Source organism: Suncus etruscus, chromosome 2, assembly GCF_024139225.1.
Source record: "Suncus etruscus isolate mSunEtr1 chromosome 2, mSunEtr1.pri.cur, whole genome shotgun sequence".
Taxonomy (NCBI): domain Eukaryota; kingdom Metazoa; phylum Chordata; class Mammalia; order Eulipotyphla; family Soricidae; genus Suncus; species Suncus etruscus.
The window spans coordinates 19,772,623-19,788,430 of NC_064849.1; the positions used below are offsets into that span (position 1 = coordinate 19,772,623).

The 15,808-nt window shown below is 46.7% G+C and overlaps 1 protein-coding gene and 3 non-coding genes across 4 annotated transcripts; all 4 read left to right on the forward strand.

Annotated features, from left to right (window-relative positions):
- Window positions 1-1,481: 1,481 nt before the first annotated feature.
- NCL (nucleolin) lies at window positions 1,482-11,350 on the forward strand. Its single transcript, XM_049769307.1, has 14 exons — window positions 1,482-1,655; window positions 2,753-2,875; window positions 4,066-4,546; window positions 4,972-5,160; window positions 5,245-5,331; window positions 5,524-5,665; window positions 6,484-6,608; window positions 8,111-8,234; window positions 8,546-8,703; window positions 9,027-9,150; window positions 9,354-9,487; window positions 10,136-10,262; window positions 10,544-10,767; window positions 10,886-11,350. The coding sequence occupies exons 1-14, from the start codon at window positions 1,638-1,640 to the stop codon at window positions 10,957-10,959; spliced, it is 2,130 nt and encodes a 709-aa protein (XP_049625264.1). The 5' UTR covers window positions 1,482-1,637; the 3' UTR covers window positions 10,960-11,350.
- On the forward strand, window positions 5,384-5,455 carry LOC126002446 (small nucleolar RNA SNORD82). The gene has a single exon (XR_007493146.1). It is a non-coding gene; the product is annotated as a small nucleolar RNA SNORD82 (small nucleolar RNA).
- On the forward strand, window positions 9,570-9,649 carry LOC126002450 (small nucleolar RNA SNORD20). The gene has a single exon (XR_007493149.1). It is a non-coding gene; the product is annotated as a small nucleolar RNA SNORD20 (small nucleolar RNA).
- On the forward strand, window positions 10,310-10,442 carry LOC126002435 (small nucleolar RNA SNORA75). Its single transcript, XR_007493140.1, has one exon. It is a non-coding gene; the product is annotated as a small nucleolar RNA SNORA75 (small nucleolar RNA).
- Window positions 11,351-15,808: the final 4,458 nt, after the last annotated feature.

Consider the following 15,808-nt stretch of genomic DNA (forward strand, 5'->3'; position numbering starts at 1 on the left):
GGTTGTGCCCAAAGTCGCAGAAACATGCCCTGTGCCACATGGCTAAGAAACAGGAATCTTGTTCCACCATGCCCTGGCTCATACAATCCGTTTTGTCTCTTGCCACCAAGGGTCCTCATAGTTCTCCATCTCACGGCTAAACATGTGCATCTCTCCAGGGGTTTTCTATAGATGGACCCCCAGTCTTGCCTCTGGTCAGAGTCCCTGGGGCAGGCAGGTGGTGGGCTTCCTACTCCCTCTGTCCCAGGCGTATCCTACTAACAATTGCAAAATAACTCGATGGCTCACAAGAATCCCCATGAGCTCTTGTTAAAATACCAAGCCCGGGGTCCCCAAAGCAGAGCTCTTTAATTAGAATCTCCAGAGACGACTGGAACAGGATCTCTTTAGTGGAATAACGTCATTGCAGAAAGACTTTCTTGTGCGTGTGACAACAATTGGGTAAAGGTGCCAGAGTAACCCGGACCATTTTCGTTTGGGCCTGGTCCCCACAAAGTTCTGTCCACAGTGACACATCTGAGCACGAGGCGAAATCTGGGCACCAAGGAGGGAACTTTCCTTTGGTTCTGCACCATGAGGCGATACTACCTTCAATCCTAAGTAAAAAAAAGGGGAGCTTCTGACGGTCGCTTAACCAAATTCCTCTCCCTAGTGCAGTTATGCCGGCCTGTAGCGTCCAAAAAGTCCCCCTTCCCAGCAGCCAGCTCACCGTGTGGATAAGCCCCCCAAAGCCCAAGTTTTCTGGACAGTTAACACTTGTGCAATGTTCAGCGAGATCGGAAATAAACTTGACTGTCTATTTAAACAGCCTTAGGGCTCTAGGTAAAGTGCTCAGGAGGACCACGACTTCCATGCAGCCTGCGGGGATTTTTTGGGCTCCAGGTTCGCCTACACGTGGGCTAAAGGGGGGGAAATCCCTGAGGTGAGGAGGAGAAACTACTGGTGCCAGCACTTCCGGAGAGCTCAGGTGGGGAGGAAATGGAGGTGCATTCCTCTACTCAAGGCGCCCCCCGGGGAGTCGTAGCGTGGAGATCGGGCCTGGGGAAGCACATGCCAGGTGAGACCACCCAGGTCCGCTGCACCAGGTCCAAGCGTCCAAAAGTCACCAATTCCCGGGACTGGGAGCGCTCGCGGCGCGCCAAAACGCCTTCGCCTCACTGCGCACGCGCCGCCTGTGAGCTACAGGGTGGGGAAGAGGTGAGGGTCGCGCGCCGACGGTCCAATCAGCGCTGGCTTCGCACAAAGCTAGTCCCGCCCTCCCGGGGTGGAGGTGGCTCCGCCGCCGAGCGGAGCCGAGCACTTCCGCTCCTCCCCGCCGGCGGAGCCCGCCCACTCCCACCGTGCCCCGCCCCGCGACGCTCCGAGGCAGCGCGGCTTCTGATTGGCTCCCGGGCCAGGCTGTAAACCCTGATTGGTCAAGGCGGGGTCACGTGGGCGCGCGCGTCGCCTTTCCACAGGCGCTTAGTGGGCAGGCTCGGTCTTTCGCCACTAGTCTCGAGCTCGCGCTGGTAGTCGAGCGTACGGCTCCGAGCTCCTCTTCTCCTTCCAGTCCCCAGCGGCCGCCATCGACTTCGCTCGCGGGGGTGTTCCTGTGAGGGCTCCGCTCGTCTCTGCGTCCGCCATTCCCAGCCGCCATTATGGTGAAGCTCGCGAAGGTAAAGAGAGGCTTTTGAGCCGCGCCAGCACGACGTTAAGGTTGAGGCCTGCTGCTCTTTTTTTTTTTTTTTTTTGAGGGGCGCGCGCACGCCGCCGCGAGGTGGAGAAGGAGGAGGAGCGGGGCCTGCGCGCCGTCCCGGGCGCGTTCGGGGGCGCCATGCTGGAGGGGAAATCTCGCGCGAGTGTGCGTGGAAAGTCTCGCGAGATTTGGCTTGAGGATGGCGCGGCGCTGGAAAAGGCCCGGCCCGGCCCGGGCAGGTGCCGCGCGTCTGGGGGGACTGAGCGGAGTGGAGTGGCGAGACTGAGGCCCGCGCGCTCGACCCGGAGGCCCCGCCCCCCACGCATGCGGCCCGCCACGTGCGCCGCCGCGTGTGCCCCGGAGATCCCCCCCACCCGACGGGGGTGGGCTGCGGAGGCCGCGCTGAGGGTCCCGGACTGCCCGGACACGTGGTGGGCCCCGGAAGAAGCAAGCAGGCAGGGCCACGTGCCACGTGCGGCCCCGCGCGCACACGTGGTAGCCGCGAGGTGACTGAGACTGACGGCCTGACTCCACGTGGCCCGCCGGGTCTGGGAGGGGCGGAGCGGAGCGTGGTGCCCGGGGCCTGCGGGGTCTCCCTGCCCTGCCCCTGCTGTGGCTTCTGAGGACAGATCAGGGAACGCAAGAAAGACGTCGGGCTTTTTTTTCAGGCCGCGACCCCATCCCATGCCATCAGCCTCGTTTGAAGAGTTATCATGGCCGCACATCTCCTTTGTAGGTTTATTACTTGCAGGACAAACCTGCTCGACCGTTGCAGGTTCTGGAGGTGTGCTACCCCCCAGAATTTGCCACTATTTGCCACCTTTTTTTTCCCTCCTCTTGGGGAGGGCTTTTCTTTTTCTTTTCTTTTTTTTTTCTTTGGCTTCAGGGGGAAAGAAAAAAAGGACCAGGAGGTGGCTAGCTATGATCCATCTCAAACTATAAGGCGCCCCACCACCTCAGTTTGTTCATGGGAAGTTGAAGTAGGGCAAGTGTTCCCGTAGTTGGCTTGAGTGTGTGCCCTGTCCGAAATGAAATGTTGGGTGTAACTGGAGAAATCTAATTTTCCCCCCCTTTCAGGCCAGTAAAGGGGACACCAAGAAAATGGCTCCTCCCCCCAAGGAGGTGGAAGAAGATAGTGATGAGGAAATGTCCGAAGATGAAGACGATGAGAGCAGTGAAGAAGAGGAGGAGGAGGAGGAGGTAATTGTATATATATAATTGGATGCCCTTTAATGTGGAAAGGTGTGAAGTTGCAAAATGGAGCTTCAGTTCAGATTCTGGGAACTTGGACATACTGGCTGTCCGGTAAACAGGACCAGGCATCGAGATGTGTATCATGAGGAAGATATGGATTGTGGAGACCTGGAGTCTTTCACTGTACTCTTTGGCCAATATAGGACTGGGTAGTATTAACTTGGCTTTTTGTTTGTAGTGAGGCACACCTAGAGGGACTCAGAGGGTGTTGAGGATCATAAGGGATACTGAGGAATGAACCCAGATTGGGTGTGTGCAAGACACAACGTCCTTAACCCTTGTACTATTGATACCACCTCTGCCCCAAGATTTGACAACGTTTTTGTTTGGTGTTTCGGGTTACACTTGTATCACTCAACAGTTTCTGGGATCATATGGGATGTCCAGGATTGGAGTCAGGTCAACCGCCTACCTGTAAGGCAAACATCTTTACCTTTTTTTGGGTGGGTTAGGGCCACACACAGGGATGCTCAATTATTCCTGGCTATGCACTCCTGGCTTGGGGGAACCATATGGGATGCCGAGAATCAAACTAGGTCTGTCCTGGATCAGCTGCATGCAAGGCAAATGCCCCTACCGCTGTGCTATTGCTCCAGCCCCAAGCCAGCAGTATGTAGGGCTTTCTGTCTCTGCTTAGGGGTTACTCTACATTTTTCAGGGAACATGAAGTACTGGGAATTTGGAATGGAATTTGCTGGATACAATGCAAGCATCTTCTTAATCCTTAGGACTCTTATACACTTAGGTTTTTTTTCTGTTGAATAATTTGTGTTGAATTTTATCTCATGCTTGTTTTCTTCCACATAATGGGAAGATGAGGGAGACACCCTGCTGTGCTAATGTCTAAAGCTCATGGTTTGGTTTTTGGGCCACACCCGGTAACGCTCTGGGGTTACTCCTGGCTATGCGCTCAGAAGTTGCTCCTGGCTTGGGGGACCATATGGGACACCTGAGGATCGAACCGCGGTCCGTCCAAGGCTAGCGCAGGCTAGGCAGGCACCTTACCTTTAGCGCTACCGCCCGGCCCCAAGCTCATGGTTTTGATCTGAGGTAGTGTGGATTTAGCACTTGGCACATAGGACATCTTGAGTTTGAGATGATAAAACCTTTTTTTTTTTTAATTATTTATCCTGAAGATTATCATCCCTCAGAAGAAAGGCAAGAAGGCTGTGGCAACTCCAGCAAAGAAGATGATGGTTTCCCCAGCTAAAAAAGGTGCAATGGTCACACCAGCTAAAAAAGCAGTTGTTACCCCTGGGAAAAAAGGGGCAGCTCCTCCATCATCCAAGAAAGCAATTACACCAGCCAAGGCTGTAGCGACACCTGGCAAGAAAGGTGGTGGCATGCCAGGTAAAGCACAAGTACCAGTATCTGGTAAGAAGGGGGCAGTCCCCCCTGCCAAGGGCGCAAAAAATGGCAAGAATGCCAAGAAGGAAGACAGCGATGAGGACGATGAGGATGATGAGGATGACAGTGAAGAAGATGAGGACGATGAGGACGATGATGAATTTGCGCCAGCAATGATAAAAGCAGCAGCTGCTGTTGCCCATGCTTCAGATGACGAAGATGACGATGATGAGGATGAAGATGAAGACGAGGATGATGAGGATGAAGAGGGTAAAGAATTCTTTTGCTATTTATGAAGTGGTAAATTTTTTTATTTTGGAGCCGCACCGAGTCGTGCTCAGGGGTTAATTTTTGTTTCTACACTTAGGCTCAGTGGGTTTGGGTGCCATACAGTATGCGAGGGGTCAGACCCCTCAGGTCTGGTGCCAAGGTAAATGGCCTACTTGTTGTATACTAATCTGATTCCATGAGTTCGCAAGCAACATGCCCAGCAGGTATACTTACAGTATTTCTGGCTCTGCTCAGTCATTTTTGTCGCGGAGGGGGGGGGAGCACGTGTACTTGCCATTATTAAATCAGACTTTGTCAAAGCAAGTGATTTAATCCCATTATTTGTTTCTTCATACTTTATAACTTAGTGTTGGTTTGGTCTAAGAATTCTCAAGTTTTGACGAGGTGGTTTCTGTTCCTTTTAGAATCTGAAGAAGAACCTATGGATACTGCCCCAGCGAAAGGAAAGAAAACTCCCGCAAAAGCTGCTCCTGTGAAGGCTAAGAATATGGCTGAGGAGGATGACGATGATGAGGATGAAGATGATGAAGAGGACGATGACGACGACGATGATGAGGATGAGGAGGATGATGAGGAAGAGGACGAGGAGGAAGGTAATTTGATTAGCATGACTTATTAGACTGAGGCACTTAAGTATGTGGTTACTTGTGGGTAATACTTGTTCAAATCTTGTCCAGAGCCTGTCAAAGAAGCACCTGTAAAAAGAAAGAAGGAAATGGCCAAACAGAAAGCTGCTCCAGAAGCCAAGAAACAGAAAGTGGAAGGTAAGGATGCTAGTAGCAGAAGAGGGGTCTGCTGCTTAATGACAGTGACAATAGCACAATGATGAATGACAAAGGGACTTAATGCTGAGACTTTTGATGTTACATTCTTGATGTCCTGATGTGCTGGATTTAGAAAAATTATTAACTTATTTCATACTCTCTGGCTCCACTAATTTAAATATTTTGGCATAGGCAATGAACCAACTACATCTTTCAATCTCTTTGTTGGGAACCTGAACTTCAACAAATCTGCCCCCGAGTTAAAAACGGGTATCAGCGATCTTTTTGCTAAAAATGACCTTGCTGTTGTAGATGTCAGAATTGGTGTGTCTAGGTAAGTATGGGGAGTCATTTGGCCTTTTATTCTATTAGAATCATAATTGTGCACTAGTATGTACAACCTCCAAGTCTTATTTAACTTTCAAAAGTAGCTCACAGTTTTAATCCTGAAATTCTCTAAAAAAGTTTCCAAATTGACATTTTTCATTATTTAATTTGGGATAGTTCACAATTTTAAATTATGAGCTTTTGGTGCTTGATTTAGTGAAATATATAAAGCTGCTAGCCCTGAATAGTGGTGATAAGCATACTTTTAGCCAGATGGAACTTGACTCTTCATGTCTTGGTCAGTTTTTTATTTGCCTTTGCCTGAGGCCATCTTCAACCCATATAGTTCCCCAAACACCTCCAGAATTAATTCCTGAATGGAGGCAAACAGGAGTAGCCCTTGGGCAGAGCATTGGCAGGTGGCCCAAAAGCAAAAACTTTTGATCTGCTATTGTGAATTGCGGGAGTGTGGGCTAAAGAGCTAATGCAGCAGGTAGGGCACTTGCCTTGCATTTTGCTGACCTGAGTGAACCTGGCAGCCCAGCCAAGAATGATTCATGAGCTCAGTGCCAATAATAAGTCCTGAGCAGAGCATATAGCCCAGGAACAACTTGCCAATTAGCAATTGAACAGCTAATAGAACGGAGAATAACACGGGTCTTCGTACTTAAAGGGTTAAAACTTCCTCAGAGAGACCCAGTTTTGGCTTTGTTTTGTAAATGCTGTTGCTATTTTAATTTAAATTTTACACTATCATAGTATTTTATAATTGTCCAGGAATATAGGTGCCTTGTATGAACTAATTTTCCTCTTACTGCTATAAAGGAAGTTCGGTTATGTGGATTTTGAATCTGCTGAAGACTTGGAAAAAGCCTTGGAACTTACTGGTTTAAAAATGTTTGGCAATGAAATTAAATTAGAAAAACCAAAAGGGAAAGACAGTAAGAAAGGTATGTAAGATTTAAGGTAATTGTATTAATAAGTGATTTCCAGTTAATTTGGGTGGTTTCATACCCTTTTTTTCTTTTTTTTTTTTCCTAAAGGATAAGGTGTTTTAATATATTTAAGTATATTAGAGGTCTGGTTCTGTCCCTCAAAGGAGCTAGACCTAAATCAGTAATCGTTTTACCTTTTATTCTGCACACTTTTTTTTTGGTTTTTGGGTCACACCTGGCAGTGCTCAGGGGTTACTCCTTGCTCTGTGATCAGAAATTGCTCCTGGCAGGCAAAGGCCTTACCTCCATGCTCTCTCCAGCCCCTCTGCACAACTTTTGTATTAAAATTTGTTTGAAACTGGAGATCAAAGGCTTAGTATTAGCACATTTTTAGATGGGGACACCACACTTTAATCATCTCCACACTGTCCCCTAGAACTGCCATGTTTGCCATGCCTGAACTTCCACATTCCCAAATATATCAATGGCCTGATGGTTTGAAATTTAAGTATTCAGGGACTGGAGAGATAGCACAGCGGCCTTTGTCTTGCAAGCAGCCCACCCAGGACCTAAGGTGGTTGGTTCGAATCCTGGTGTCCCATATGGTCCCCCATGCCTTCCAGGAACTTTCTGAGCAGATAGCCAGGAGTAACCCCTGAGCGCCGCCAGGTGTGGCCCAAAAACCAAAAAAAATTTTTAAGTATTCAGGAGCCAGAGAGATAGCATGGAAGTAAGGCTTTTGCCTTGCATGCAGGACAGTGATTTGAATCCTGGCATCCCATATGGTCCTCTGAGCCTGCCAGGAGCAATTTCTGAGCATAGAGCCAGGAGTAACCCCTGAGTGCTGCTGGGTGTGGCCCAAAAACCAAAATATTTTTTTTTTTTTGGCTTTTTGGGCCACACCTGGCGGTGCTCAGGGGTTACTCCTGGCTGTCTGCTCAGAAATAGCTCCTGGCAGGCACGGGGGACCATGTGGGACACCGGGATTCGAACCAACCACCTTTGGTCCTGGATCGGCTGCTTGCAAGGCAAACGCCGCTATGCTATCTCTCCGGGCCCCCCAATTTTTTTTTTAAAGTATTTAGGGCATTTGCCTTGCCACACAGCTGACTTGGCTTCAGTCCTAGCATCCCATATGGTCCCCCCACCCCACCCCAAGCCAGGAGTAACTGCTGAATTCTGCCAGGTGTGATCCAAAAACCAAAAAGGTTTGATAACCTGACACTAAACTTGTTCCATTCCCCTGGCATGTATACCCTATGGTCATCTGAATACTGCCAAGTATACCACATATAGTTGAGTGCCTTTAGCAAAGCAGTGGAGGATCATGACTTGATATCTAATTTTCAGAGCTACGTTAGCTTTGTGTTGGTAGAAGAGTGCTTTTAGCAGTGCTCTAAGGGAAGCATACCACGACACTGAATTGAGCCTAGGCCTCCTGCAAAACCAATGTGATTCCTCTGTAGGAATCAATTGCTCTTTTGGGAGGGTCTTTAAATCATTTTTGTTTCCTACAGAAAGAGATGCAAGAACACTTCTGGCTAAAAACCTGCCTTACAAAGTTACTCAGGATGAATTAAAGGAAGTATTTGATGATGCAATGGAGATCAGATTAGTCAGCAAGGATGGGAAGAGTAGAGGGTATGTTAATGTGTCTATTGAAATGTTGACTTATTCAAAAATGATAATGATGCTGTTTTTGTTTTTGGACAAATTTCTATTTGAACATTTTCTTCAATTCTGTATTACGTAGCATTTTTATTTGTGGAATGATTTTTGAAATATGAGCTATTCTGTATATAGAACTGGAATGTAGCTTATTTACAATGTAAATTCAAAGGCTGTCTAATTATTCTTATCCCGAACAAAGTTTCATTGTAAGATAGCATTTTTGTGTGTAAAAGGATTTATAAGGTTTTAGAAATCACAACTTCCCCTTTTTCCTGTTGCAGGATTGCTTACATTGAATTTAAAACAGAAGCTGATGCAGAGAAAACATTTGAGGAGAAGCAGGGAACAGAGATAGATGGACGATCCATTTCCTTGTACTACACTGGAGAGAAAGGTCAAAATCAGGACTACAGAGGTGGAAAGAATAGCACCTGGAGTGGTAAGTATTTAACATAATACCTATAACATTGTCAGTTGGTGGACAGAAGTCCCTTTAGGCATGTGCCCTATTTGCTGTGCCCTCACTTCAGTACTGTTATGGTAAGCACGCAGTAAGGCATCACAAGGCATCACGCATCGCCTTCCCCACGCTAGCCTAGGACGGACCACAGTTCAATTCCCCTGGTGAGCGTATTTCTGAGCGCATAGCCAGGAGTAACTCCCGAATGTCACCGGATGTGGTCCTAAGATTAAAAGGGGGGGGGGAACAAGATGTGGTATGAATAAGTCCATCATTACAGTCTCAATGTTTTCTTTTTATAGGTGAATCAAAAACTCTGGTTTTAAGCAATCTTTCCTATAGTGCAACAGAAGAAACTCTTCAGGAAGTATTTGAGAAAGCAACTTTAATCAAAGTGCCCCAAAACCAAAATGGCAAATCTAAAGGGTAAAGGATCAGCCTTTATATTGACATTTAAGGGTTGTGTATGTGTATAGATTAAAAGACTAAAAGTCCTTTTCAAGTGTTGGTGTAATCGGAGTTGTTCCCTACCATACACATATCAATATAAAATAAAACATAGTTTTCTTGCTCTTGAGACATAGCTGCATGTGCTTGCTAACATTGTTAACTGTTGGTTTCATTCGCAGGTATGCATTTATAGAATTTGCCTCATTTGAAGATGCTAAGGAAGCTTTAAATTCATGTAATAAAAGGGAAATTGAGGGCAGAGCAATTAGGCTGGAGTTGCAAGGACCCAGGGGATCGCCTAATGCAAGAAGCCGTAAGTTACTGTTGCAGGGTATTGGGATGTTCCTGATCTAGATAGATATGACCGTTTTCCCCGTGTTGTGAGGAAATCACACTGGACATGATGACTGATTATCTGAGAAATAACTGATGAAACATCAAGAAAATTCCTCTAGATAGTCAAGTTCTGATCCAGTTGTCTGGTCCCTGGCTGCAGTCACAGGAATTTGGACTGTTTATTCCTGCTTTTTGGAATTTGCTTTATTGGTTGGTTAGTAGCAGCTAAGTTGCTTTTACCTTTTTTACTCTTGGTGAGGGAAGGCCATTCCTGGTTGTACTTAGGTCTTGCTTCTGGCAGGACTCAGAAGTTTTGGGTTTTGGGGCCACACCTGGTATGTTCAGGAGTTACTCCTGGTGGGCATGGAGACCATATGGGATGTCAGGGATCAAATCTGGGCTAGCTATATGCAAATGTCTTGGGTAAATGCCCTATTTACTGTGCTATCTCCTGCCCTGGGACCTAAATTTAGCATAGTGCTTGTAGTGTCTCAGTGAGTGCTTGGTGTCACCATTTTTAAGTCACAGGCTGGCTTTTTGTCAGTGGTTGTGATGTCTATGCAAATTAAGCATTGGGTCATTACAATCCATGATTATAAATAAAAGACTAATTTTTCTCTTCTAGAACCATCCAAAACATTGTTTGTCAAAGGTTTGTCTGAGGAAACCACGGAAGAGACGTTAAAAGAGTCCTTTGATGGCTCTCTCCGTGCAAGGATAGTCACTGACCGTGAGACCGGGTCCTCCAAAGGGTAAGAGGAAGAAACTTCTGGGAATGAGAGTTCTACAGGATCAGAATGTCTTCTCATTGAGCTCCTTTCTGTCCACCAGTGGCAGTTTATGGATTCGCACGAGAAGAAGAGACAATTCACAAAGCTAGCATGCATTTGCCTTCTGTCTTGGGGCACATTTTGCTGTTTTGTGAGACATGGCACCTCAAGTGATTAATAAATCATATTGGTTACTTGGGTCTTTGTGCATCACTAAACTATGAAACTGCTTGGTTTAAGTGGGTTTTTTTTTTCTTTTAAAGGTTTGGTTTTGTAGATTTCAGCAGTGAAGAAGATGCCAAAGCTGCCAAGGAGGCCATGGAAGATGGAGAAATTGATGGAAACAAAGTTATTTTGGACTGGGCCAAGCCTAAGGGTGATGGTGGTTTCGGTGGTCGTGGTGGAGGCCGTGGTGGCTTTGGCGGCAGAGGTGGTGGCAGAGGAGGTCGAGGCGGCTTTGGTGGCCGAGGTCGGGGAGGCTTTGGAGGTAAGGAGGGGTCACCTCATACATGCATGTGTGTGTCTTGTGCTAGGCCCACAGTGACCTAGGAGGGGAAGATTTAGGGCAACTTCTCAGTCCTTCTTAAATGGTTTCTTTTTTACAGGACGAGGTGGCTTCCGAGGAGGCAGAGGAGGTGGAGATCACAAGCCACAAGGGAAGAAGACGAAATTTGAATAGTTGATTATATCCCTCGAGTTTTTCTTCTTCCGTTTGAAAGGACTCTGAGGTTTTTATTCTGTTACCTGATCAATGGCAGAGCCTTCTGAGGACATTCCAAGACAGTATACAGTCCTGTGGTCTACTTGGAAATCATATAGATAACATTTCAAGGGAGAATACTGTTGGTTTTGACTGGATATTCGTATAAACTTTTTAAAGAGATGAGTGATAGAGCTAACCCTTATCTGTAAGTTTTGAATTTATATTGTTTCTTCCTATGTACAAAACCATTTTTTCCTACAAATAGTTGTTTGTTTTGTGTTTGGGGGTGTAAAGGAAAGCAGAATGTTTTATGTTTTTTTGCTTCAGCTAATTTGGGACAAATTAAAAGTCCTGAACTCTGGTGCCAGACTTGTACTTACTAGTGTTTCTTCTAGAATGTTGATGGCACGTTGGCAAAACCAGCTCTACCACACCAGGTCCACCCTACCCTATTTCTAACAAAGATGCTTTGAGTTCACATGGCCTGGCCTTAAGATTTGGTGAAATAATTGATGGGCTGAACCACTTGATTTGTACTGTTGTGTCATGTATTGGAGTGTCCCTACTTGGTTAATTTTCCATAGTAATAGAGCTGCTGAGGGCATGGAGCTGGAGTTGACAAGAGTGGTGAGTGGTGAAGAGCTTTCAAGCTGGTGGTGGAAGGGAACCAGTGGAAGCTGTGTTCTGTGAAGTTTTTCAACTTAGCTTGCCTTGATCCAAAGGCCTTAAGGTTGCCACTGAATAGTGCTTAGTCTGGTGAAAAACATTCTCCACTGACCCATCTCTGACCAACAGGGTAAAGTCTGATATGAGAAGTCTAAGGTAAGACTTTTTCACTGTAAGTAACACCCTCAATTGGTGCAAAGATAGTTTGTGGGGTTATTTTCATCCCGTCCCCTATGTTCTGGTGTGGCTACAGAGATGGATTTCAGAGACTATCTGGCAAATATGATTATCAACCCTTGGAGCTACCTATCTTATGTGCCTGTTAGAATTAAAGGTTGTATCACTTTGGGGGGGGGTGTCACACTTGGCTCAGGGATTACTTCTGGCTCTGCACTCAGAAATCTCTCCTGGGAGGCACAGGATGCTGGGATTCAAACCACTGTCATCCTGGATTGGCTGCATGCAAGGCAAACACCCTACTGCTGTGCTTTTTTAATGAAACCATTGTGATCTATAAAGTCCTGCATAGTTGCATTTTCGATAAACAGTGAATCAGGGTCATTCCCATCACCAGTGTTAACCTCCCTCCGTTAATGAACCCAGAGTGCATCCTATACCACCATCCTTTGGACGACACACACACACACACACACACACACACACACACACACACACACACACACACACACCAGCCTGCCAGTGTAACAGGGCCCATTTAAAATTAGATTGTTAAAAGTTTAGGCATCTTGGGGGGCTGGAGAGATAGCACAGTGGCGTTTGCCTTGCCAAGCAGCCAACCCAGGACTTGAGGTGGTTGGTTCGAATCCTAGTGTCCCATATGGTCCCTTGTGCCTGCCAGGAGCGATTTCTGAGCAGGTACACACCCCTGAGTGCCACCAGGTGTGGCCCAACCCATTCCCCCCCAAAAAAAGTTTAGGTGTCTTGAGGCTGAAGCAGTGGTAGGGCATTTGCCGTGCACACAGCTGACCTAGGATGGACTGCGGTTCGATCCCTGTCTCTTGGTCCCCAAGCCAGGAGTAACTCCTGAGCCTCACTGGATATGGCCCAAAAAAAAAAAGTTGAGGTCTCCTGTTCTTTCTTCCCTTTTTTTTTTTTTTTTTTTTTTTTTTTTTGGTGCTCTGGTTACTCCTGGCTTTATGCACAGAAATCGCTCCTGGGGACCATATAGGATGCTGGGATTTGAACCATCGACCTTCTGCATGAAAGACAAATGCCTTACCTCTATGCTATCTCTTGGGGCCCTGAGGTCTCGATTCTATTGTCATTAATTTTGGCTGGTACATTTAGTTATTATATTTTCTCCACAAATGTATCTGAGACCCCTTGGCCCACACCCTTCTTATTTTTGTAAGAAATGGGGCCAGCGTGGTGGCGCTAGGGGTAAGCACCTTGCCAGCACTAGCCTTGGACAGACTGTGGTTCCGTCCCCAGCCAGGAGTGACTTGAGCGCGTAGCCAGGAGTGACTTGAGCGCGTAGCCAGGAGTAACGCCTGAGCCTCACCGGGTGTGGCCCAAAAACCAAAAAAAGAAAAAGAAAAATGCAGAAATATGTGGTAAAACTAACCTCTGTATCCCAAGGTTCTATGAAAAAGGTAGGAGACCAAGATTGTAAGGATTCAAACCCCATGTGTATTATTCAGGGACCAGAGTGGCTGACAAGGTCCCCTAAGCCAGGAGCAGTTTCTGAGTGCATAGCTAGGAGTATAACGTCTGAGTGTCACCGGCCCTTCCCCAAAGAACAAAAAAGTACAAAAAGTACATATATTACTCAGAAATGAGGTGACCCGGTCTGAATTTAGGCAGTATGTGAGACCTGCCAGAGGTAGGTAGAATCCCTGTTGGTTAATATTACTACTTTTGTAAAGATGAGTGGAATTGGTGTTGAACTTGGAGCATTTCGCTTTGAGAGGCAGAGATTTTGTTTGGTTTTTGGGTCACACTCAGCAGCGCTCAGGGGTTATTCCTGGCTATATGCTCAGAAATCACTCCTGGCAGGCCCAGGGGACCATATGGGATACCGGGATTTGAAACGATGACCTTCTGCGTGAAAAGCAAACACCTTACCTCCATGCTATCTCTGGCCCCAAGAGGCAGAGATTTTGAAGGACTTGTCTTTTGAAGTTCATTCCAGAACCTTTAGCCAAGTATTGGTACCTACATTGCCTGGAGTCCTGTAATCGCCTTTCTAGAAGCATGAGTTGGGAATGCTAATCTAGTGGATTTTGTTTCTGGGCAATACCTGAAGATGCTTAACATTACTCATTCCTTGCTCTGCACTTGGGGACCATATGAGATGCTTGGAATCAACCAGGGTCAGCCATGCACAAGACTAGTGCCCCATCTACCTGTATTGTGTCTCCATTTCCTGGTGCTCCAGTTGGAGTTTTTTGGGCCACACCCAGCATTGCTCAGGGGTTACTCCTGGCTGTCTGCTCAGAAATAGCTCCTGGCAGGCACGGGGGACCATATGGGACACCGGGATTCGAACCAACCACCTTTGGTCCTGGATCGGCTGCTTGCAAGGCAAACACTGCTGTGCTATCTCTCCGGGCCCATCCAGTTGGAGTTTTTGACCTGAGGAGCTTGTGAGTGATTCCTTAGTCAAGAGGAGACTTAATTTTTATCTAGTTGATTTAGTGACCTACTCAGAGGAATTAATTTGGGCTTTGTAGGAAGGATGCAAGTCAGTACTCACCCTTGTACCCCCACAGTATAGCAGATGTACCACAGCCAATGTAGAATCCTGCAGAGCAGTTCTTTGCTTTCTGTGAGGAAAGGTAGCAGTAATTCTTAGTGCTGGTTTATTCTGATTCCTTGTGCAATGAGTGACTAGGAGGTTGGGTGGTGGTCATACGGTGCTGCTATGCCAGAGGGGCTCTAGGGACTAGTTATGCACCAATTCTGCATGCATTTTTTTTTTTCAATTTTGGGTCACACCCTGTGGCACCCAGAGGTTACTCCTGGCTCTATGCCCAGAAATCGCTCCTAGCAGGCTCTGGACCTTATGGGATGCTGGGATTCAAACCACTGTCCTGCATGCAAGGCAAAATACTTACATCCATGCTATCTTTCCGGCCCCAATTCTGCATGCATCTTGTGTGCTTGCTGCCTCTGCTTCCTATACCTGATTGTGAATTTGATTTTGGTGAGGATTTTGCAGCCATTTTAGAAAAGAATTCTCTTAGCCAATGGTACTGTTTCGATTGTCCAGCAGGTGGCAGCACATCTGTAAGGATGTGGAAATGTGCTAGGTGTGCAGAGGGAAGCTTTATAATCTTTGGCTCCTATCTCCCCTTAGCTAAGAGTGCCAAACAATCTCTTTGATAAAGATGCTGACACTTTACCCCAGCTTGCTGAGGGCCTCATGCCTACCTTCTACCTTGGAATCCACATGGTGACACTTGTTAACCATCATGTAAGTTCAGCTGTCAATCATCAGTTCCTTTGTAGCTGATAAGAATCCCTCAAATTTCAACCTTATGGAACTGGGCAGACTTCAGTGTGGGGGCAAGCTTTAGAACTTGGCTTAGATAAGTAAGACATTTGTGTTCAGTCCCTGTTAGGTGTAACTTTAAACACCATCAAGAAAAGGCTTTGGTAATAGACGCATCTAACGTGATGTCTGGGGCTGGAGAGATAGCATGGAGGTAAAGTGCGCAGAAGGACAGGGTTTCAAATCCCGGCACCCAATATTGTCCCCTGAATGCTGCCAGGTGTGACACCCCCACCCCCAAAATGATGGCTTCTTGTGGTTACCCAATGCTATGAGATCTGAAGGCCCTGGTAATGCCACCTAGGTCTCAGTTAAGACCATGAGGAGACTGGTACTAGCAGGAGGTAAGTCAGGACAAGGAGTTGGAGTTTTAACAGTGCAAAGAATATTATTTCTTGGCAATGCTTACGGACCATGTGTGGTGCTACATAAGCAGAGCAAGTGCCCTATCCTGATATATGGAAATATTCGGAGAAAGGTTCAGAAGGCCTCATTAGATTTCCCAAGAGAATTCCTACCAGCCTCAGAACACTGGAAACTTCATTTGCTGGGTAGGGGAGTGACAGACAGTATTGAGCTATACTGCATTGCTTAGGCAATAATAAACCTATAGTCACTACAAAAAGTAGTTTAAACCCTGTTGTA

What these genes read in the sequence shown, in the direction of transcription:
- NCL (XM_049769307.1), top strand. An exon ending in AAGAGGAGGAGGAGGAGGAG is followed by an intron (nt 2,876 to 4,065) that starts GTAATTGTATAT and finishes TTTATCCTGAAG; the next exon opens with ATTATCATCCCTCAGAAGAA. An exon ending in AGGTCGGGGAGGCTTTGGAG is followed by an intron (nt 10,768 to 10,885) that starts GTAAGGAGGGGT and finishes TCTTTTTTACAG; the next exon opens with GACGAGGTGGCTTCCGAGGA.